Source organism: Wyeomyia smithii, chromosome 1, assembly GCF_029784165.1.
Source record: "Wyeomyia smithii strain HCP4-BCI-WySm-NY-G18 chromosome 1, ASM2978416v1, whole genome shotgun sequence".
Taxonomy (NCBI): Eukaryota; Metazoa; Arthropoda; class Insecta; order Diptera; family Culicidae; genus Wyeomyia; species Wyeomyia smithii.
The window spans coordinates 18,618,061-18,640,054 of NC_073694.1; the positions used below are offsets into that span (position 1 = coordinate 18,618,061).

The 21,994-nt window shown below is 39.6% G+C and overlaps 2 protein-coding genes across 2 annotated transcripts; both read right to left on the reverse strand.

Moving 5' to 3' along the window:
- Positions 1–1,592: 1,592 nt before the first annotated feature.
- On the reverse strand, positions 1,593–6,396 carry LOC129722759 (zinc finger protein 345-like). The gene is made up of 4 exons (XM_055676475.1): positions 5,519–6,396; positions 4,573–5,040; positions 3,958–4,404; positions 1,593–3,725 (listed from the first exon to the last, which is right to left on the reverse strand). Exons 1-4 carry the CDS (start codon positions 5,767–5,769, stop codon positions 2,888–2,890), a joined length of 2,004 nt encoding a protein of 667 aa, XP_055532450.1. The 5' UTR covers positions 5,770–6,396; the 3' UTR covers positions 1,593–2,887.
- Positions 6,397–9,419: 3,023 nt separating this feature from the next.
- Positions 9,420–20,537, reverse strand: LOC129716614 (zinc finger protein 91-like). Its single transcript, XM_055666449.1, has 6 exons — positions 20,327–20,537; positions 19,951–20,264; positions 18,107–18,568; positions 17,004–17,895; positions 15,202–15,455; positions 9,420–10,507 (listed from the first exon to the last, which is right to left on the reverse strand). The coding sequence occupies exons 2-6, from the start codon at positions 20,175–20,177 to the stop codon at positions 9,658–9,660; spliced, it is 2,685 nt and encodes an 894-aa protein (XP_055522424.1). The 5' UTR covers positions 20,178–20,264; positions 20,327–20,537; the 3' UTR covers positions 9,420–9,657.
- Between the last annotated feature and the right edge of the window lie 1,457 nt (positions 20,538–21,994).

Sequence of the window (21,994 nt, forward strand, 5' to 3'; positions counted from 1 at the left end):
ACACCTCCTGCCGGTTGAACGGTCGACATCTTTCCGGTCATTCCTGTTTTTTTTTTCGGTTGGAATCTCGATTTTAAACAAGTAATTATTTTTTAGTATTTGAAAATAAATTATATTTTTTATATGCGCTGTCTAGTCTATTTACTTAAAATTCACGTAGTTTCCATCTGAATAACACGTAAAAAGTACATGAAAATCATGTGGGGTTTATGCGTTCTGTTCATGGTTTCTCCGAAATATTTTCGATCAATGTTGTTTTTCGATCAATGTTGTTCGATCAATTTTCGATCAATGTTGTTCTTGCTTGGACGTCTGTCTGTGGTAATATTTTCTTTGTGCGTGAGAAAACTAAGCGATTGATGAATACATTTTGAGTATACAGTGGTGATTCGCTCGTTAAGGGCTCGTTAGTTGGGGGTTCGTTAGAGATTATTTCTGTTTAAGCCGTTTAAGCATACTAAATAGGCTGATTAACTTCTGTATAGAGTTGAAAAAACAAGCAATCGGGTTGTTTAGCTACTCACGGATTTCTGTTATTTACAAAATCATTAGGCCGAGAAAAAGAAAATTCATTTTGTTCATTATTTGTCGAGCAGTTGGACAGGACGAGGTACGGAGTACTATGGGGCAACGTGTACCAGAAAAATATGCCAGTGTTACGTATGTCTTATGTATGTGATCTAGACTTTGAACTTGTTCTTCAAAATGCTTCTGTGCCTTGTACGATAACAGGAACTCCATTCTATGGTAAGAAGAATGACTTATGACAAATTTTAGCGACGCTAACAGTTTCGCTAACTAGCTCAGAAATGAACGAAATCGCTAAACCGCTAACTGAATATTAGCTACTTATGATTAGCGAATTAGCGGAATGGTGCCCACCACTATAAATATATAACCAACTTCAAGGATCGGTCTGTCCGCACATGGACGCTGAACCACTCCCCAGCACAGCCACTCCAGAACACCACAGGTCCGGACGCAAAAAATCCCCGAAACATAAACCAATCCTACTCAAAATGCACAAATAAATTCTTGAACAATAAACTGATTGTTCAAGAACACACCCCCGCATCCCGAGCAGGACCGGCAAATACCCACAAAGGCCCTCCGCATCGAAACCTATGACCACATACTGATTTTCAAATTTGGAATATCTTTTTCAGAATCCACGCATATTTTTAGCTACTGTCGATAAGCTTCTGCATACTTGGGAAATCGATAAAATTCAATGCCCAGACCGGAATTCCCGTGCTTTTGTTTACCGTAACCAAAACAAAATTGGGTCCACGATATTGCACTTTCACTTACTCAATGATTGGGTCAAACACCAGTTGTTTAGCAACACGGGGTAGTGTCCCTACATATGGACTCTGTTTTAATTACTCAGGGGTTCTCCAACCCCAGAATGATTCCCACTTACCGCAATTACTATCACTCAGGAGCTATCCTAATCCCAAGCCTGGGATTCCAAAAGAGCGAAGCGAGACAACAAAAGACCGGCAGATCTGATGAGGCAAATTCCTTGGATTTGAGGCAGATTCTTCAACACTACGCAACATTAAACAACTGTACAAGTTAACGTTATAACCAGAAGTGACGGTCCTGCCGTCAGTTTATTCTTAGTTACAGTGTTTCCAGAATATCGATTTTCGAGTGTCTAATTTAATCGACATAGTATGACATTTCGAAAGGGCGTATGCAACACACGGCAAGCTAAACCCCTTTTGAATATTCTCACACACGCGCGCTGTCAAAATCAGCCAATCACGTTTGGAGCAAAAAACCTGGAGCAAACTGGGGTATTATCTTGGCCACTCTTTTCTTAGGTTTTCTGGTTTACAGCATTTTTTTTTTAATATCACTGTAACCGGTCTAGGGCCAAACGAGTTAGAGATGTCCAGCTTCTTCTGTCTTGGGCAGCCGTTCTCCAGTCTTCTCGTACACCAGCAGATCGTGCATCTTTTTCCACCGCGTGCGAGGACTACCACGGAGTCGACGGTCCATGCTTCATGTCAGTAAAGGGCCACCGGGAGTATCAGCATCCTATACAGCGCTAGTTTTGTGCAAATTAGCAAACTACGGAACCTTTGCTGGTTACGTAGTCCGTAGAAGGCCCTGTTTGCAGCTGTAACTCTCCGTTTCACTTCACGGTTCATCTCGTTGTCACATGTCACAAGCGTACCAAGATAAACGAATTCGTCAACCACTTCAAATCGTTCCCCATCTATCTCCGTCTCAGCACCAACACCACGGGAACTCCCACACTCCCTGCCAGCTACCATGTAGTTTGTTTTGGTAGTGGCGCCAGCATTAATTTGGAGTTCGGAAACGAACTTCCGAACTTTTTTCCGACTATACAAATACATAGAACAACTGCGTGCTCACACACCATGGACTGCGGGAATGATTTCAATGTCGTGGAACGCCCCTGTCGAAAATCATCCTGGTATTCGCCAACAAAGGATTCCTAAAACGGTCTCAATCTGAAGAACAGGATACGGGAGAGCTCTTTATATGCCAAGTTAAGCAACGTTATGCTTCGATAGTTGCAACAATCCAATCGATGACCCTTCTTATAGATAGGGCATATGAGGCCCTCCAACCAGTCGTTCGGTATTTGTTCATCCGCCCAGATTCTTAGTATTATGGCTACAACCGTCGGTTTATCAGCATGCATTGCATGTTGCCGTCCTTGTCATTACACATGACCTCTGTAGAAGCACGTCGTTTAAGTAAAAAAATTCGTTGCAATAATGTCACAACTTCATTTTCTTTATTCACATCACATTGTACAATAAAGACAGTCTTTAACATTTTTAAAACTGAGTGAAGATTTGACTGACCAATATCGCTTATCAGTTTTCATTTGTGATTAATTTTCGCCTTAGGTGCTTTTCTGTTTTCTCGCGCATTGTACCCTTTTTTCATGATTTTGTAGATGATAAATCGACTTGAACGATAAGCCGCAACTGTTGCATTGAAAAGGCCGTTCATTGGTATGGCGGAGCATGTGCCGCGTTAGTCTGTAAGCAAATGTAAATTTTCTGTCGCAAATTTCGCATTTAAACGGGCTCTCCCAGGTGTGCTTTTGCTTATGTTTTCTCAAATTTATCGCTGTTTTATACGATGAACCGCAGATATGACAATTAAAAAGTTGTTCTTCAGACGCACTCACATGCGTCACGAGGTTTGCCTCGGATGTGAACCCTTCACGATTGGAATTATGCGTTCGTTTATGATTTCTTAGATTATATTCTGACCTCAACGATAGACCGCAAATATTGCATTTGAAAGGCCGTTCACTAGTATGGTAAAACAAGTGCCGCTTTAGCTTGCAAGGATCAGCAAACCCTTTTCCGCAAATTTCACATTTATACGGCTTCTCGGAGCTATGCGTTTTCTTATGGACTTTCACATCATGCGCTGACTTATATGATGAACCGCAAATATCACAATTAAAAGGTCGTTCTTCCGTGTGACACAACATGTGCCTTGTCAGCGTTGCTCTGTTCGGATTTGTTTTTCCACAAATCGTACACTCGTGTAGCTTTGTGTTGCGGGTTTTAATTTCAGAATTCACAGTGGTGCTTTGATGAAGTTTCAGGTGTAGGTTAAGTGCTATCGTTTGCTTGTACTGCTTGCCACATATATCGCAGGTATATTTCACTGATCCATTGCTTTTACTGGCATCAGCTCGATTTGATTCTATAGCTTCTACGTTGCTGCAACATAAAAAAAGTTACTTTTGAAGTTGGTTAAAAAAATAACAAAAGTTAGAGGTTTATATCGCTTAGATTCGATTTTCCCTTGTGAGACAGTTTGTTTTTATACAACTTTGATCATGTTTTCGTAAAGGCAGAGTAGGGCTAGAGTTGAATATGTGAAAATTTCACAAAAGCAATCTACGTAAGAAACTTATTCATCATTCACTACCTTAAACGTGTAAATACTCACCTTAGCAACGGCTCTACCTTGTGAATCTTCATGTGATCTTTTAAAACCCCACATCTCTTATACGTTGCGTCACAGATGTCGCATTTAAAGGGTCGCGCATCGCTGTGACTTAGCATATGTTGTTCGAGATGACAATTACTTGCAAATGCTTTACCGCAGATCGGACATTTATGAGGGCAATCTGTGCGATGTATATTCATGTGGGCCGATAAATTTGTTTTAAGGCTAAAACGCTGCTTGCATATGTCACACTCAAAATTCCTGTCTTCAGTGTGGGTTTTCTTATGGTAGTGTAAACGTTCAGCTGTGCGGAATGTATTGTTGCAAAGATCACACGCAAAGGGTCGTTCCCCGGTGTGTATTCTTCTATGATCCTCCAAGAAGCATTTCGACCTATATTCCTTGCTGCAGATTTCACAAAAATACTTTTTCGGTGGTTTCGAGTTGCTGTAACAGAAAGAAGAGAATTAGTGAAAGTGATTGAAAGTCCTTGCACTCTTCAAATGTAGACCCTTCTTTCCCGCCTGGCTCTGTTCTGTTATTTACACTTGATGCTAATTATTTCTAAGCTACATATAAAACTTACAAATTCTTTGTTACATAAATGCCACTTACCTTGTAGAGGAATCGTTTAATTTGCAGATATGATGCTTTAAAATTTGAGATCTCTTGTATGATTTGTTACAAATGTCGCATTTGAAAGGTCTTACATCGCTGTGACGAACCATATGGCTTGCAAGACTATCGGTATCTGGGAATCTTTCATCGCAAATTAAACACCTATGGGGGCAATCTGAGCGGTGTATTTTCATGTGCGACGCAAGACGTGATTTAAATAGAAATCGTTGCTCACATATGTCACACTCGAACTTCCAGTCCCTCGTATGAGTACTCTTATGGTACCGCAGACGTTGAGCTGTGTTGAATGTTTCGTTACAGATATCACACGCAAAAGGTCGTTCCCCGGTGTGGATTCTTCTATGGTTCACCAAGCTAGACTTTGTGCTTAATTCCCTGTTGCAAAATTCACAAACATACTTTTTCCGCGGTTGATCACCAACATCGGCTGAGCCGTTCAAGTTGCTGCAACATACCGAAAAACAAAAATAAATATTCTTAGAAAAAATAGCTAAAGGTCATAACTTATCGTTGGTTCTTAACACGATCTTGTTTTGATTTCGCGTTATTCGTTTGTTTTTTTTTTTTCGAGAGTAAGATATATGCCAAATGCAATATTGTGCATTGTAATAAACCGCTGAGTTATTCACTGATTTGTATTTTTCAAACGTAAAAATTTACATGAAGAATAGTATTCCACTCTATATTTGTGATTTGTAAACCTTCTTTCGAGTTGAAATCTGGATAGCTTCGTGATAAGCTCGTATATCTGTACGTAAATAAAACGAGTGAGAGACGATTTGTGCTTGTGAAGTACAAGGGATATAATTCTCACTCGTTTTGCTTACGTTTAGATATACGACCTTATCACAAAATACTCCAGAATTCAGTGTTTTAACAACCTTAGAAAACCCTCTGGTGTAAGAATAGCGCACAAAATTACCTGGAGCTACAAGCTGCAATTTCATCACAAGCTGCCTTAGTCCTAATTTCATCGGTGATATCCGTCACAGAGTTTTGTTCCACATCAGTAGATTGTTTCCTCAGGGCGTTTGTAACAGTCGGTTCTTCGAAGCACCGATCGCTGCTGGCGTGCAGAGTTTCGTTATCCGTAGCCACAACGTCGGATATTATAAGTTCTTCTACCTTTATTGGAGTGAATTCTTCCACCTTTATTTGGCTAAACTCCTTCATTTCGCTCACCTAGCTCACGGAACAAAATAACGTTTGAATTTTACGTGATTATGGGTATTTTTCAAACTTTTTCCAGCATTACCAAATTATTATACCGACTCGAGCTAGTAAACAAAAACATGTCATGATGGCATGCACACTGAAAGTTTACTGCTTAACTGTGTGGGAAAACTAAAGGCTGGATTACACCTTATAAGTGTACACGCTGCTTTATTTTAACTCTAATCTGATTAGGATCTACTTAGTTTGGTACTCTTATGCAAAATGTCAAAAAGTGAGTAATCGAGTACTGGACAATTGAGTAACATTAACCCAAATTTTCATAATTACCATGTTTACTCAGTTTTGAGTTATTATCCATGATGTTTACTCACCCTGAGTATATGTATATGTCAAAAGTTTTCAACAGCAATATTATCGGTTTCCGAAGAACAATTGGTGTCGCTTTTTATTCGTTGGCTAGCAGTAAGTATCTGATCTGTCATCAAATCAATAATTTCTTAATCAATTAATAATTTCAGTCCAACATCAGTATGGCAGAGGATTTGAAAACACCTAAAAGATCTCTTCAAAATGAACAACCGCATGTTGTATGTTCTACGATGCCGTTTAAAGCCGGACTTTTATTCGTGATAACAAACGTAAACATTTGTATTGATGTACAGTGCTCAACAATCGATGCAATTTAAATCCTTCGCAGTATTAGGTGACGAATGATGACGGATTATCTGGCACAGAAATGTAAGTCACAGTTCACGGGCAACTGTCAACCGGTTGGGTGCCGCATTCAACGAAGACACGGGAATGATTTAGTAAATTTTCTAATGTTTAGATGCAAAATAAATCTGTGTTTTTGATTGTTCTGAATTTATTTTATTTATTGAGTCAGATTTACAAAAACCAGAAATCATTAAATTTCCGTATTTAGGCAAACTGGGTAACTTGTACTCATTTTCGTTAATTTCTGGTTTGCATGAACAGAGTAGATTCTACTCAGTTTTTGACGTATGACGCCCTTAGAGCAAGCCCACCAGTGGCTAAATTGAAGTTTCTAAAGCTAGTTTGGCAACTCCCACCATAACGCGGCAACCGCACCGGCCGTTGCTATGTTGGTTTGGGAAATAGCAATCCTCACCTCGGGTAGTAGCGAGTTATTAAATTTGGCAACGCGATAGCAACGTGCCGCATCGTTGCTATTTGATGAATACTGTCAAACGTTTGTTTGTTTGGTCGATAGTAAATGTTCGTAACAATATTATGAAAACAATGAGTGTTTCGAACATAATTGGTCGGCCGCGGAAGACGAAGCGCTTTGTCTTGGTTAAACACGTCGTAGGACGCAAGTAACGACGTGAACCAGTGAGCCGCTTCATTTTAATTTCGATTAAGCTGGAATTTTGCACAGGGTGTTTTTTTCGGACGAATAATCATTTATAGTTTTGTTTTGAAACTCGAGATGACCATTTTGGTTGGCACTCTAATCTACACGAAGCATAAAACTCAAGTCCCCACAAGATTGGTCAACCTTGTCATTATTCAATAAACCTGGAAGGTTTGAGCGAATTGCTCGGGAGTATTACCAACTTGTTGCTGACTCTTTCGAAGGCATGTTAGTCTCAATTTTCCCGTTGCGTCCGGTTGTTGAATAAAAAACCATTTTACGCATCTACAGCTGTTTTAATTTTCGAAAACAACGTAAGACGAATTCGAAAGCGGGGCGGAATTGGTCATCGGTATAGACCGGTGTTTCCGAAAAAAAACATTGTTAAAACGCTGGATGGCAACTTCCTCAGCATAATTCCGCCAAAAACTCCGCGAAATCATTTTCTTCGTCACTAGAATCAATCAAATACTCGAGAACATTTTCCGCGTTTTTTGGCTGCAAATTTGCAAACAATTATAGCAAATTGTAGGAATCGAGTCAGCACAAAGTACAAAATACAATTAATGACAGTTCGCCAATTTTAAGTATAATAGTTATTGGAGGCAACGTTGCGGAACGTGCCACGGTCTAACGCAATTACTTTAAATAAACATACAAGAAAAAAAAACCATGCACGCACAAACGAAGAAACCTGCAACAGAATTGTGTTATTGATAATTTGGGAAAACGGAAACAAAGTTAAAACAGAGTTGCTTAAAATAAAGAGGACATTTTATGAAGCAGAAAGAGCGCAGATCATTCCGGAAACAATTGACGGACAGATAAATTGGTCAGGCGTCGTACACAAATTACGTAACGCCAAAAATCAGACCCCCTTCCCCTATGTAACGATAGGTAACGTTCGATATGAACCCCCCCTAAAATTACGTAACGCTGAACAGCCTGACCCCCCTTCGAGCCAACATCACAGTTACGTAACTGTCTCTACTACCACCCCTCTCCCCTACGTAATAATAAGTAACGCAGTCTCAACTCATCTCCCCCCCCCCCGTTCATGCGTTACGTAATTTGTGTACGACGCCTTATTACTAGATGCGCAGAATTTCTGGGAAATACGACACACACAAACATTTTGCTAACGCTAGCTAGTGACGGTCTTTAGGAATTGGCAACTGCCGGCGGTAAAATGAAATAGATGAATTGGTAATCCCCAATAGCAACGACCGGTGCGAACACCGGTTGCTATCCAAAATAGCAACGGCCAGCGTTGTGAAAATAGCAACTCAAATGGCAACTCACCGGTGCGCTTGCTCTAAGAAAACTAAAGCCTGTAGTACACTCTTTGACCGAGCGTCAAATATTTGTCACTTTTTGACAGATAAAAATTTGGTCAAAGATAATTATTTTTAACCACTTTAAAATCATGCCCGAACTTGCACTCAAACCATGGTTCAAAGATATAAACATTAGCACGGAACATACGATAACCATAAATAGACTAAGAACAGGAAATACTGCAACGAAAGATCGATTGAACTCATGGGGTCTAGTCACTAATAGTAACTGTGATCTTTGTAACACAACTGAACACATTGTACACATCCTTCACGATTGTCCTAAATTTGTTAACACAAGAAGAAAATACCCTATACAAGACAGATATAACCTATATACTTGCTGAGAACAATGTAGACAACATTATGCAATACGCGCAATTCATTAAAGAAATTAAAATAAGCATATAAAATACACTTTACACCTGCTGATCCAACGAAATCTATTCAAAACTCGCGATACGATTACCAACATAAAAGTTATTACATTTGACAAGACTTGGTCTGCGCCAAACAAGCGACAAAAAAATTATTTTTTAATGTCTCGATAGTTGCAATAATCCAATCGATGACCCTTCTTATAGATAGGGCATATGAGGCCTTCTAACCAGGCGTTCGCCATGTGTTCATCCGCCTCAGAGATGCCAGATGTTTTTGAAAAATGTCTGCAACTGCTCGAAAAACCGGAAAAATGTGCTCGAAATCTGAAAAAAATCTATCCGTGATCCGAAAAAATTTCGCTCACGCGGGCAAGTCTGTAAAAATCTGGACACATTTTAAGAAAATCTGCGCAAATATAGGGAGACTCTGACAAAAATCTGCAGAAAGCGTGGAAAAACTGCAAATATCTGCAAATCACTAAAAATCTGCACACGGACTTCAAAAATCTGCGTTTTGCAGACAAATCTGCACATTTGGTATCCCTGATCCGCCCAGATCCTTAGTATCATGGCTACAACCGTCGGTTTATCAGCATGCATGTTGCCGTTTTTGTCATTACACATGACCTCTGTAGAAGCACGTCGTTTAAGTAAAAAAATTCGTTACAATACTGTCATAACTTCATTTTCTTTATTCACATCACATTGTACAATAAAGACAGTCTTTAAAATTTTCAAAACTGAGTGAAGATTTGACTGACCAATATCGCTTATCAGTTTTCATTTGTGATTAATTTTCGCCTAAGGTGCTTTTCCGTTTTCTTGTGCATTGTACCCTTTTTTCATGATTTTGTAGATTATAAATCGACTTGAACGATAAGCCGCAACTGTTGCATTGAAAAGGCCGTTCATTGGTATGGCGGAGCATGTGCCGCGTTAGTCTGTAAGGAAATGGGAATCTTCTGTCGCAAATTTCGCATTTAAACGGACTCTCCCAGGTGTGCTTGTGCTTATGTCTTCTCAAATTTATCGCTGTTTTATACGATAACCCGCAGATATCACAATTGAAAAGTTGTTCTTCAGATGGACTCACATGCGTCACATGGTTTGCCTCGGATGTGAAGCTGTCACGATTGGAATTATGCGTTCGTTTATGATTTCTTAGATTATCTTCTCTCCTTAACGATAGACCGCAAATATTGCATTTGAAAGGTCGTTCACTAGTATGGCAAAACAAGTGCCGCTTGAGCTTCTGACGAGCAATAAACCCTTTCCCACAAATTTCGCATTTATACGGTCTCTCGGAGCTGTGCGTTTTCTTATGGACTTTCACATCATCCGCTGACTTATATGATGAACCGCAAATATCACAATTAAAAGGTCGTTCTTCCGTGTGACACAACATGTGCCTTGTCAGCGTTGCTCTGTTCGGATTTGTCTTTCCACAAATCGTACACTCGTGTAGCTTTGTGTTGCGGGTTTTAATTTCAGAACTCACAGTGGTGTTGTGATGAAGTTTTACGTGTAGGTTAAGTGCTATCGTTTGCTTGTACTGCTTTCCACATATATCGCAGGTATATTTCACTGATCCATTGCTTTGGCTGGCATCAGCTCGATTCGGTTCCACAGCTTCTACGTTGCTGCAACATAAAAAAAGTTACTTTTGAAAGTTGGTTAAAAAAATTACAAAAGTTAGAGGTTTATATCGCTTAGATGGTTGTCCGACTTTTCCTAGAAAACCATTCCCCAGAAAATAAAGTGTCGAAGGATTTTCCCCAGAATGAACCATTCTCCAGAATACCAAATCCCAGAATATACTAGTTACCAGAATTCTAAACCCCTGAAAGTACTAGTTACCAGAAAACCGTTTCCCAGAATGCACCAATACCCAGAAAACTATTCTCCAGCATCACCGTAAGCAGAATTCTGAATTGACTGTTTATCGATGACTGCAGCCCAAACCGGGAAGCGTATGAACCCGGGCGCGGCGGGCAAGCGAGTGCACCGCACGCCCGCGCGAGGCGGACGAACGGGCGGCCCACCACGGCCGGACGCCCCGGAGTGCGTTGAGGCAGAAGCGCCGGCAGGCCCACTGCGCGACACCCGCGCGAAGCGGAAGCACGACCGCAGACCCGCGACTCGGCAGCTCCGTAGCCCGAGTCACCCCAGTCTTCAGAGCCAATCCTTATCCCGAAGTTACGGATCTAATTTGCCGACTTCCCTTACCTACACTGATCTATCGACTAGAGACTCTAAACCTTGGAGACCTGCTGCGGATTCGGTACAAGCTGTTGAGAGTTTGCGTGCCCCAGTCTTCGATTTTCAAGGTCCAGAAAGAGAATATCGACACAACAATTTAATACCATGCTCTACCAGTCTGTCCAACCATATCTCTCTATGAAAGACTTCCATGGCTAGTATGACTGTTAAACAGAAAAGAAAACTCTTCCGATATCTCTTGTTGGCTTCTCGAAGGAAAGGATTCATGTTGCCATGATAACAAAGGCGCTACCGTTTCCAGTGTGCACGGCAATGCAAACGTATACTCAACAGGCTCCGGAATTGTAACCGGGTTCCCTTTCGCTCGTTTAATATATACCGTAAACGCGGCAAACTTTGATAGTGCGGGTAACATTGATAGCGCGTGATATCCTGTGCATAACTACCTATTACCTATGAGACATTATATTTACAAAAGTTGTTCTACTACTATTTCATAGTTGAGGTGTTACTGTTTGTATACAGTTTGGATTTTGTGTTGTTTGCGTGATACATTTTGCAATAAACTGAAAAAAAAAACAGTTTTCCTGATTTAGAACTATCTTATAAGGTGCTCAAACAATCATATATTTCTTATATAACTGTCCCAAGAAGCAATATTTGAATAAAGTTTCTAGAGTCAGTGACATATTAGTGTTAAATTTTTCACAAACATCCATTCATAAAAATGTGAATGTGTCCCTTAAACTTGCACTTTTGAGAATAATATCCCAAAATGATCAAAATCTGACCATGGTGTGTTCATTCTGGTTGCTCTATTTATTAGAATCAGACGGCCTTTGAACGCATGAGCTACCATACACTACCGTAACCATAACGACCAACACATTGTTTATAGACAAATCATTGACCACCAGTTCCTCTGGTAGTGCAAATTCGAGATTTCCAAATTCTTTTTGGCTTTCTGATCACAGTAGTGCATTTGTACCTCTGAAATGTCGTGTGAAAACAAGAAAAAGGCCTATTTAGACTACACGTCCGAAAAATTATAGGCAGCTGTAGCTGAAGTGCAGTGGAAAAGGTCATCTATATTTGCGGCTTCCCGGAGCTTCAGCATACCGTATACGGTACGTTGTATCATAAAATACACGGTTTGTACAGCAAGAAACCTGGTTCACCAACCGTTCTAACCGATGCACAAGAATGCGATCTTGCTGATACCGTTCGTGTCGCTGGCGTTTGGGGATTTCCGCTGACTGCGGATTGTATAAAGAAGCTCGTCAAGCAATTCCTGGATCACAACAAAATGAAGACCAAATTCAAGAACAACACTCCTGGAAAAGATTGGATCAACTCATTCCTGAAAAGGCACACATTAGTTTCGCGCTTGTCTCAAAACATTAAGCGAAGTCGTGCCAAAGTGAGTCTTGAGACGATCAAAAATTATTTCGACAATCTTGCGACAACTGTGGATGGTGTCCCTCCGGAAAACATCATAAACTACGACGAAACCAACTTCAGCGATGATCCGGGATCGAAGCGCGTCGTAGTGCAAAGAGGCCAAAAACACGTAGACACAGTAATGGACCATTCTAAATCCTCGTTTTCTGTAATGTTTGCGGGGGCAGCCAATGGAAAAATGCTGCCACCGTATGTCGTTTATGCAGCTCTCCACATGTATCCAACTTGGACTGAAGGGGGACCAGATGGTTGTAGATACAACCGCACAAAATCTGGTAACATGTGAAATATAAGTATAAATTCCATTTTCTTAATCATAATGCATTATTAGGCTGGTTCGACTCTATGGTGTTCGAAGACTGGTTCTCCACGATAGCACTGCCATACTTCAACGGACTACGTAACGATAAAAAACGTATTATCATCGGCGATAATGTTGCTTCACATTTAAGCTTCCGTGTTCTACAATCCTGCATGGCCAGCAATATCAGCTTTGTTCTGCTGCCGCCTAACGCTACTCACCTATGCCAGCCTCTCGATGTTGCCTATTTTCGACCTCTCAAAAAAGCCTGGAAAGATACATTGAGCGAATGGAAGAAACAAAACAAAGGATGCATTTCAAAACACATCTTTCCTCGACTTCTGAAGAAGTCTTTGGTGAAAATTAGGGAGAATAGTGAAACCAATATGAAAGCTGGGTTTAGAGCATCTGGAATTTACCCATTGAATGAGAAGGCAGTGCTCAAGAACCTTCCCGGCAATGCTGATGAGCCTAAAACCGGAGAAACTGCAGTCACATCTTCGTTTTCAGAACAGCTGATTATAATGATGAAGAAAGTGCGGTTCGGATTAGCGCAGGAACGAACCATTTCACGTAAGCGCCGGTTGATTGATGTTCAGCCAGGTTTCAGTGTTAGTGAACAGCAAGCTCAACATTCATTGGTCAAGAAGATTAAAGTTGAAACAGGAGTTGACGATGATACCAATGTCGTGAACCCTCCGAAAGTTAAAGGCGAAACGAAATCCACCAAGAAGGGTTCGATGCTAGCAACTCGAAACCGTCGTCCGTTGAAAAATATAACCAACAGGAAGTAGCAAGCAACCATATCTCTACCACCCGTAGCAAGTTATTATATAAATTGAGACAAATAAACATGGTTATACAAAACCCGAATATAATTGATTCCTTTTGCATATTGAGAGTTCTTCATGCAACACTGTTGTAAACTAAAAAATCATGAACTAACCTCAGGTGAAAGTCTATGCTTCTTATTTATGCTTGTATGGACTAAAGTCTAACGATGCGAGAGGCCTAAACTGAACAAAATGAGTCTACGTGGTCCATAAACGTGGACCTTTCTAACATTTTCCTCAATTATTCCATCATTATCAAAGTTACCCGAAAACGAAAAACTAGTCATAGGTTACAAAAAATAATCAATAGCGTAGTTGAAACAATACTGATGAATTTCGATGTTGTACATGCATTGTCGTATACCTAGTACTTATTTTAAAAATACGAAACCCGGAGTAAATTTGTTGAAGTGTCATATATTTGAGTAATACTTAAAAAAGCTATCAAAGTTTGCCGCTTTTACGGTACTAGTGGATGTTGCATCAACTCAGGTAAACGAACGAACCTCTACAGAGGTAATTTCTGCAGGGGGGCTGCCCCCCATGTGAACTAGATTAACCGAAAGGGGTATTTTAGATTTTTGGTCAAGGAGCCTCAGAAATCAATTCGCTACTGTGATTTGTGGTCGACTTGTGATGTTCATTCAGCCAAAAACGATTACTGAAAGTTCTCTGATTTTATGACTATGGCCTGGTGTCAAGCGCTTACTTATTTACTCCATGAAAGAACAAATGTATTAGTTGAAAATAAGTTGATTCAAATGATAGAATCGTTATACATTTCAGATATACAAAAACTCAGTTTTTAACAGATTTTCCATGTTAAAGAAATAAAAATGCATATTTCTTCGTTTCTGGATAACAGTTTTCTGGAAAACGGTATTTTCTGGGCATTGGTTCATTCCGGATAATAACTTTCTGGGGATTAGTACTTTCTGGGTAACAGTTTTCTGGTGATTGGTACATTCTGGGATTTTGTTTTCTGGGGAAAAAGCTTCGGCGTTTTATTTTCTGGGAAATAGTTTTCGAGGAATTGTTATACAATCCGCTTAGATTCGTTTTTCCCTTGTGAGACAGTTTGTTTTTATACAACTTTGATAATGTTGCCGTTGAAGGCAGAGTAGGGCTAGAGTTGAATATGTGAATATTTCACATAAGCAATCTACGTATGAAACTTTCCACTACTCATTCACTACCTGCAAGTTGCTGCAAGACAGAAAAACGAAAAAATATTCTTAGTGAAAATAGCTGAAGGTCTCTGCATATCGTACGTTTAAAACTCGATTTTGTTTTGATTTCGAGTTTTTCGAAAATAAATTCTACCAAATGCAATATTGTGTATGGTAATAAACCGCCTGAGTTACACACTGATTTGTGTTTTTCAAGCGAAAAAACTTGCACGAATAGTTTTTGACTCTATTATTTGTGATTTTTAAACCTTCTTTCGAGCTTAACTTGTTGATTTAACAACCTCATGAAATCACAAACCCTCTATTGTAAGAATAGAGCACAAAATTACCTGTAGCTACAAGCTGCAATTTCATCACAAGCTTCCTTAGTCCCAATTTCATCGTCGAAAGCCGTCACAGATTTTTGTTCCTCATCAGTAGATTGTTTTCCCAGGTTAAAAGTCGGTTCTTCGAGGCACCGATCGATGTTGTTGAGCAGAGTTTCATTTTCCGTAGCCACAACGTCAGATATTATAAGTTCTTCTACTTTTATTGAAGTGAATTCTTCCCCCTCTATTTGGCTGAACTCCTTCATTTCGCTCACCTACCTCACGAAACAGAATAACGTTTTAAATTTTACGTGATTATGTGTATTTTTCAAACTCGTTTCGGCTTCACTTTTTTTCCAAACTCGTCCCGGCTTCACATTTTTTCAACAAAAACATGTCATGACATGCACACTGAAAGTTAATCGCTTAACTGTGTGTGGAAACTAAGCAAATAATAAAATGTAATTGTGTATAAGGCGTATAAGGATTTTCAATAAATCATATCGCTGAAATTTTTGCAATACGCATTCTTAATCATCAGTTTAGAGTCGAGTATCACTGCACTCAAGCTCTTGGCACAATTCGTGCGCCGTAGAGGTATAGAACGGTATAGACCACAGCAGAGCTGCCAGATTTTATTTCGAAAATCGGTATGCACCCGTAAAAAAATCTGTATTTTTCTGAAAAATCTGTATAATTGACAGCCCTGGCCCTAGACCATTTTACGAACTGACAGGTGTCACGGATCCTGCTGACATTGATGTTGCCTTTACGTGCGTTATGTGAGCGGTTCCGAGCTTTCTGTCAAAATTTCATGCATGAATACAGTTCAGAAACGTCTCGTAAAATGGTCTATTTTTGATCTTTTGGATAGGTTGTAATCAAAGGTCAAAGAGTTAAGGGTCCCTAAAAAAGGTTAATAACGTCGCAGCACTAAATCGAAATCGCGACTTCCGTTGCGCGCGACTTTAAAATATCCTTACGTGAAAAGTAGTGCGCTGTATAGCACATCAGATGCGCTATACAGCGCACTATTTGCGACGTAAGGTATAATGTGCGGCATGAGAGTAAAATCATTCGTTGCCAATCGAATACGATTATCAACTAAATGGATAATATTATCAGCATTTATTGACGTTCAATTGGATGCGGTTGTGGAACCATTCAAATATTACATAACGCGGAATTTGGTAATTTTCAATACCCACCCACCCCCACGTAACGCAATTTTACATGTTTGCCACACGCAATTCGCGTTGACGGTGTTGCTGATATTTGTTTGGTTTTTGCATGCGAAAAAGAAGGAAGGAAATATTTTTGCTTTTGTCATCACGCACATTTTGACAATTACATCTGAGTGTTCACGTAGGTGCGAACAGCCTTCAAAATCTCTTTCAACGCGAATAACCCGAATGTAACGCTTCGCTGAATACCCCAACCCCTGAGCGCGTTATGTTATTATTTGAATGATCCCTGTCCACACACCATAAGAGCACACACCATTTCGCAAAAATCTGCTCCTGGAGCGCAGCGGCGTCTGATGGAACGTTCACTTTTGCGAACGTAAATTCGTCTGATCACTCCGGCATTCTGGAATGCATTTTTCGAATTCATCAACTTCACTGGCTTGACCCTGAGGTAGATGGTGGCAAATGCTGGAAACGATGAGTTCTGGCTGTGCACCTAAGAAAAATACGTCTGGTTTGTGACATCCGCTAGAGTGGAGTGTTTATTGAAACATTTATCCAAGCCTTCCTACGTTAGTTTTGCCGTAATAATTCGTATATAACGAATCGATATAGTTAGAACAAAATCGCTTATCAATGTTCGTTTGTGATTAATTTTCGCCTTCGATGTTTTTGTGTTTTCTCGTGCGCCCTCAACTCGCTGTTTCTCTTGCATGCAAAAACGCAAATATCACATGTGTAAGGTCTTTCTTCCGAGTGTACGTTACCATGAGATTGTAGTTTATGAATTGTCTTAAATGATGAGCTACAAATATTGCATTTGAAGGGCCGTTCATTTGACTGGCCAAGCATGTGCTGCCGTAGCCTATAAGCAAACGGAAACTTTTCATTGCAAATTTTGCATTCATACGGGCTCTCCGAGGAGTGCTTTTTCTCATGTTTCCTCAAACCACTAGCCGATTTATACGATGAATTGCAAATGTCACATTTAAAAAGTTCTTTGGATTTGAAACCTTCACTATTGGAATTATGCGTTTGCTGATGATTTCTTAGATTATATTCTGACTTCAATGATAGACCGCAAATATTACATTTGAAAGGCCGTTCGTTGGTATGGCCAAACAAGTGCCGCTTAAGCGTGGAAGGAAAAAGAAACGTTGTCCCGCAAATTTCGCATTCATATGGCCTCTCGGAGGTGTGACTTTTCTTATGAACTTTCACGTCTAGGGCTGACTTGAATGATAAACCGCAAATGTCGCAATCAAAAGGCCGTTCTTCAGTATGAGAGAGCATGTGCCTTAGAAGTTTTGTTCTATACGGAAGTGCTTTTCCACAAATCGTACACTCGTGTAGTTTCGTGTGCTTAGTTTCCATCTCAGATCTGACAGTGGTGCTCTGATGAAGATCCAAGTGTATGTGAAGTACTCCCAATCGGCTGTACTGTTTACCACAGATGTCACAGGTGTATTTCACTGATCCTTCACTTCGACTGTTATCAGTCCGACTCGGCTCCAACCCTTCTGTGTTGCTGCAACAACCCAAAAAAAAATGAATTGGTTTACAATCAGTGACACAAGTCGAGTCTGATCGAGAGAATATAGCACATAAATTTTGGAATTAAAAGGTGCCTGTCGAGTTATATTACCATCCACAGATAGAAAAAAGTTTGTGGTTGAAAATGAGGTATAAAGCTTGCCATTTATCATGACAAAAATGGATTAAACATGTAAAATACTTACCCTGGGGATGGCTCGACCTTGTGGATCTTCATATGATTTTTTAGAATACTACGTCTCTTATACGTTGCACCACAGATATCGCATTTAAAGGGTCGCGCATCGCTGTGAGTGCGCATATGTTCCATGAGGTTACATCTATCTGGGAATGTTTTATCGCAGATGACACATTTATGAGGGCAATCTCTGCGGTGTATATTCATGTGGGTCGATAAATTGGATTTTAAGGAAAAACGTCGCTTGCATACGTCACACTCGAAATTGCGGTCTCCTGTATGAGCAAGCTTATGGTACCGTAAACTTTTAGTTGTGCGGAATGTTTTGCTGCAGATATCACACGCAAAAGGTCGTTCCCCGGTATGTAATCTTCTATGACCCTCCAAACTGTATTTTGACCTTAAATCTTTGTTGCAGAATTCACATGCATACTTTTTCTGGGGATGATCAGCAACGCCGGTATTGTGCCTTTTCGAATCAACAAAGTTTTTGCAACAGAAAAAAAGCAAGAAAAAGTATGAACATACATTAGATTATATTATCGTGGTAGGTAACATTAATTTGTAATTTTCAAAAAAAGAAATATTTATATTTGAAGCTTTTTTCGAGTTTATCACTTAAATTCACAAACCCTTTGGTCTGAGAATGGTTTTTTTGTATTTTGGTCTTCGCGAAGTCATTACACTACTACCTAAACATATAATCGATATATCGCAGTCGAGTAGACAATCTTGCAAAAAATATATCTACGTTGACGCTTCGCCACTCATATTACTTCCTCTTTCTAACGGATCTATTACGCGTTGTTGATCTATCTGTAGTTAATACGATCTCAAGGAAAGTGTCGACTAAAAAACGCTATTTGATCCCGCGGAAAACACACCGGACGGATATTGAATCGCTCTTATTTTAACGTATTAATTCAGTTAGTTTAATTTGTTACTATATTAAGGAAAAATAAATGGCCGGGATAGAATCAGCTAGTTTGCTTTATAGATTCTAGCTAGTTATAAACGATCTAACAAATTTTCCGTACATTAAATACCTATGTTGACCAGATTTTCTTGGGATCAAAACGGGACAAATGGGTTCAAAAAACGGGACACATGATAAAATCCATTACATACATACAAACAATTATTCAGAGCGTCGATGAACTTGCCCGACTCTGGAGAGTGATTTTTTTGCAATGATTTCCTGAAATTTGTCACATGATGATCGAGGTTTTAACTAACAATTATCATGGTCTCAACTTTCAGTCGCGACTTTTTCATCAATTCACGATAGGGGATGTCCTTCCAATGGTGCGGTACTTTAGGAAGGCACAAAACGTACTCGGTAATATTAGAAAATCCTGGCTACTTGGAAACTTATTTCAATGCAAAGCTCTATTTAAGATTTTTTCAAGGGTTATTCGAAAACGGTACAAAATGGCAAAAAGACGGGATGGTTAAAAACAGTCGAAAAAACGGTACTGTTTGGTTCAAAACAATACGTCTGGTCAGCCTATAAATACCGGTATGGAAGCTTCACGAATTCATAGTATTATCTCGTAAGTACTATGCGCGTCGTTTACACGGGTAACGCTAGTTTCTGGACGCCGGTATTGTGCCTTTTCGAATCAACAAAGTTTTTGCAACAGAAAAAAAGCAAGAAAAAGTATGAACATACATTAGATTATATTATCGTGGTAGGTAACATTAATTTGTAGTTTTCAAAAAAAGAAATATTTATATTTGAAGCTTTTTTCGAGTTTATCACTTAAATTCACAAACCCTTTGGTCTGAGAATGGTTTAGGTTTGGTATACAACAGATTGAATAATCCGCAGAAGAGCAAGCACAAAATTACCTGAAGGCAGAAGCTGCAGTTTCATCACAAGCTACCTTAGTCTCCGCTTCATCGGTGATACCCGTTACAGGTTCTTGTTTCACATCAGTTGAACCTTTCCTGAAGGCGTTTGTTACAGTCGGCTCACCGGAGCACCGATTGATACTACCAAGCGTAACATCCTTTTTCGTAGCCATTACGTCTGATATGAGAAGCTCTTCTACCTTTATTTGGCTGAACTCCTCCATTTCTCCACAGGACACGGAACGAAATATGCGAAATACCTTGTTTTTAAAACCTTCGCCGAGTTCATCAATATTTTTTTCCGAGTCGAACTGTAAACAAAAGCAAGGCATGCACGCTAAAAGCTTACTGTATACATTGATGCACATATTACTTCGAATAAAATCCACTGTGAATCATGACATGAAAAGAGTTCGAATAAACTTTTTCCGCGGGTTCAGGCAGTTAGTAAAGATCACAAAACAATTTTACTATTGATGAATCTTGAAGTGGCTTAAACAGATACGATCATGCTTTATATTGAACATCTTGGTATGTGGTAGAATTAAAACAGTGGTTTGAATTGGGAAGAATTTGCGTCTATATAGGACGAGAGTTTTTTAACGAATGATTGAAATTTTCACTTGTTGATAGAATCTAACAAACTTGTTACTAGGATTACCTACTATGATCACAACTTCCAACTTCAACAGAACACGTCATGTGTGGATGAAGCACAAGTAATGATCTTTAGGTATCAAAACTTCTACTGTTACGAGTAAATTGAAGGACTCGAAACGCTCGGAACAAACAACATTGATGCGATCCTGGGTTCTGGAAGCACTAGTAATACTCAGAGGAAAAGATAGACGGAGAGAATGTTGTGACTCACAACTTGTGAGCCAAACAATCCAGAAAGATAGCACCCAGTGGTAGGCACAGGCACCATTCTGCTAATTCGCTAATGAGTGTTACTAATTTTCAGTTAGCGGTTTAGCGATTTTTGAGCTGGTTAGCGTTGCTAAAAAGTTGGCCTTCGAAACGATTATCGCTAATTTTGTCAATTTTGTAAAGAAGCAAAAAATAAAAAACAATTCACAAAGTTGCTGATTCATAAAATGCTTCGAATTATCAGCATACTTCACAGCGAAAGTTACTTTCGGAACGTATGTTTAATTCAAATAAAGTTCAATTACTGTGTCTCGAATTCTTCTCTTCACGACACAAGTGCAAGTCAGTCTGTTTTACTCTAGAATGTGGCTCCAGTTATCGTACGAGCCACAGGACTCAAGAGCAGGCTCAAGATTGCAGTGTGCTTGAAAATATGGCAACTTTGGCTTACTTTTTCGATTCAGTTGAGTTTTTATCAGAGACAAAAACTGTCAGTAATGCCGCTGGTGTTGATATAAGCAAGCGTGCACACCCATCAGCAAAGACAAAACCCGTTTTACGGAAAATGAGTTAGGAAGACAATAAGCTCACATTGTGGCGCATGAGTGTAACGTTTCGAATAAGGACGAAGATTTTTGAGGATTTTTCTTTGAAGTGGCACGTCTGTTTGTCTGTGCTCTTATAATAAATAGCACTCAATAGAACCCAAGAAACAATTTGGAAGCCGTTATGAGAGCAACCGGTGCTAAATAAACAACACGTTGAATTATTCGTTGTACAAACGTTGCAGTATTTAATAGTGGAATTCTAGCTTAACAGGTGTTCAATCGTTTGCTAGAGATTACCAACAACACTAATAAATATATGCTGCGCTGAAGCGCTTCAAAGGCCTCCATTCATCAGTGGCATTCTCGCCGAATAAAAACTATTTGTTTAATTCTTGCTGGATCGTCTGTCTGTCAATGAGGGTTCTTTGAATAATGAATTTATGAGGTCAAACATGATTTGTTGCTTCGTTGCTACCTAATGCAGCTAAATAGTGGAACTATACTACCACATACAAAAGAGGTTTTTTTTACAGAGGTTGGTACTTTCGAGTAGTTCATTTTGTACCAACTTTTTTGGAAGATTTCTTCCTGAGTGTTACGTATGTCTTATGTATGTGATACTA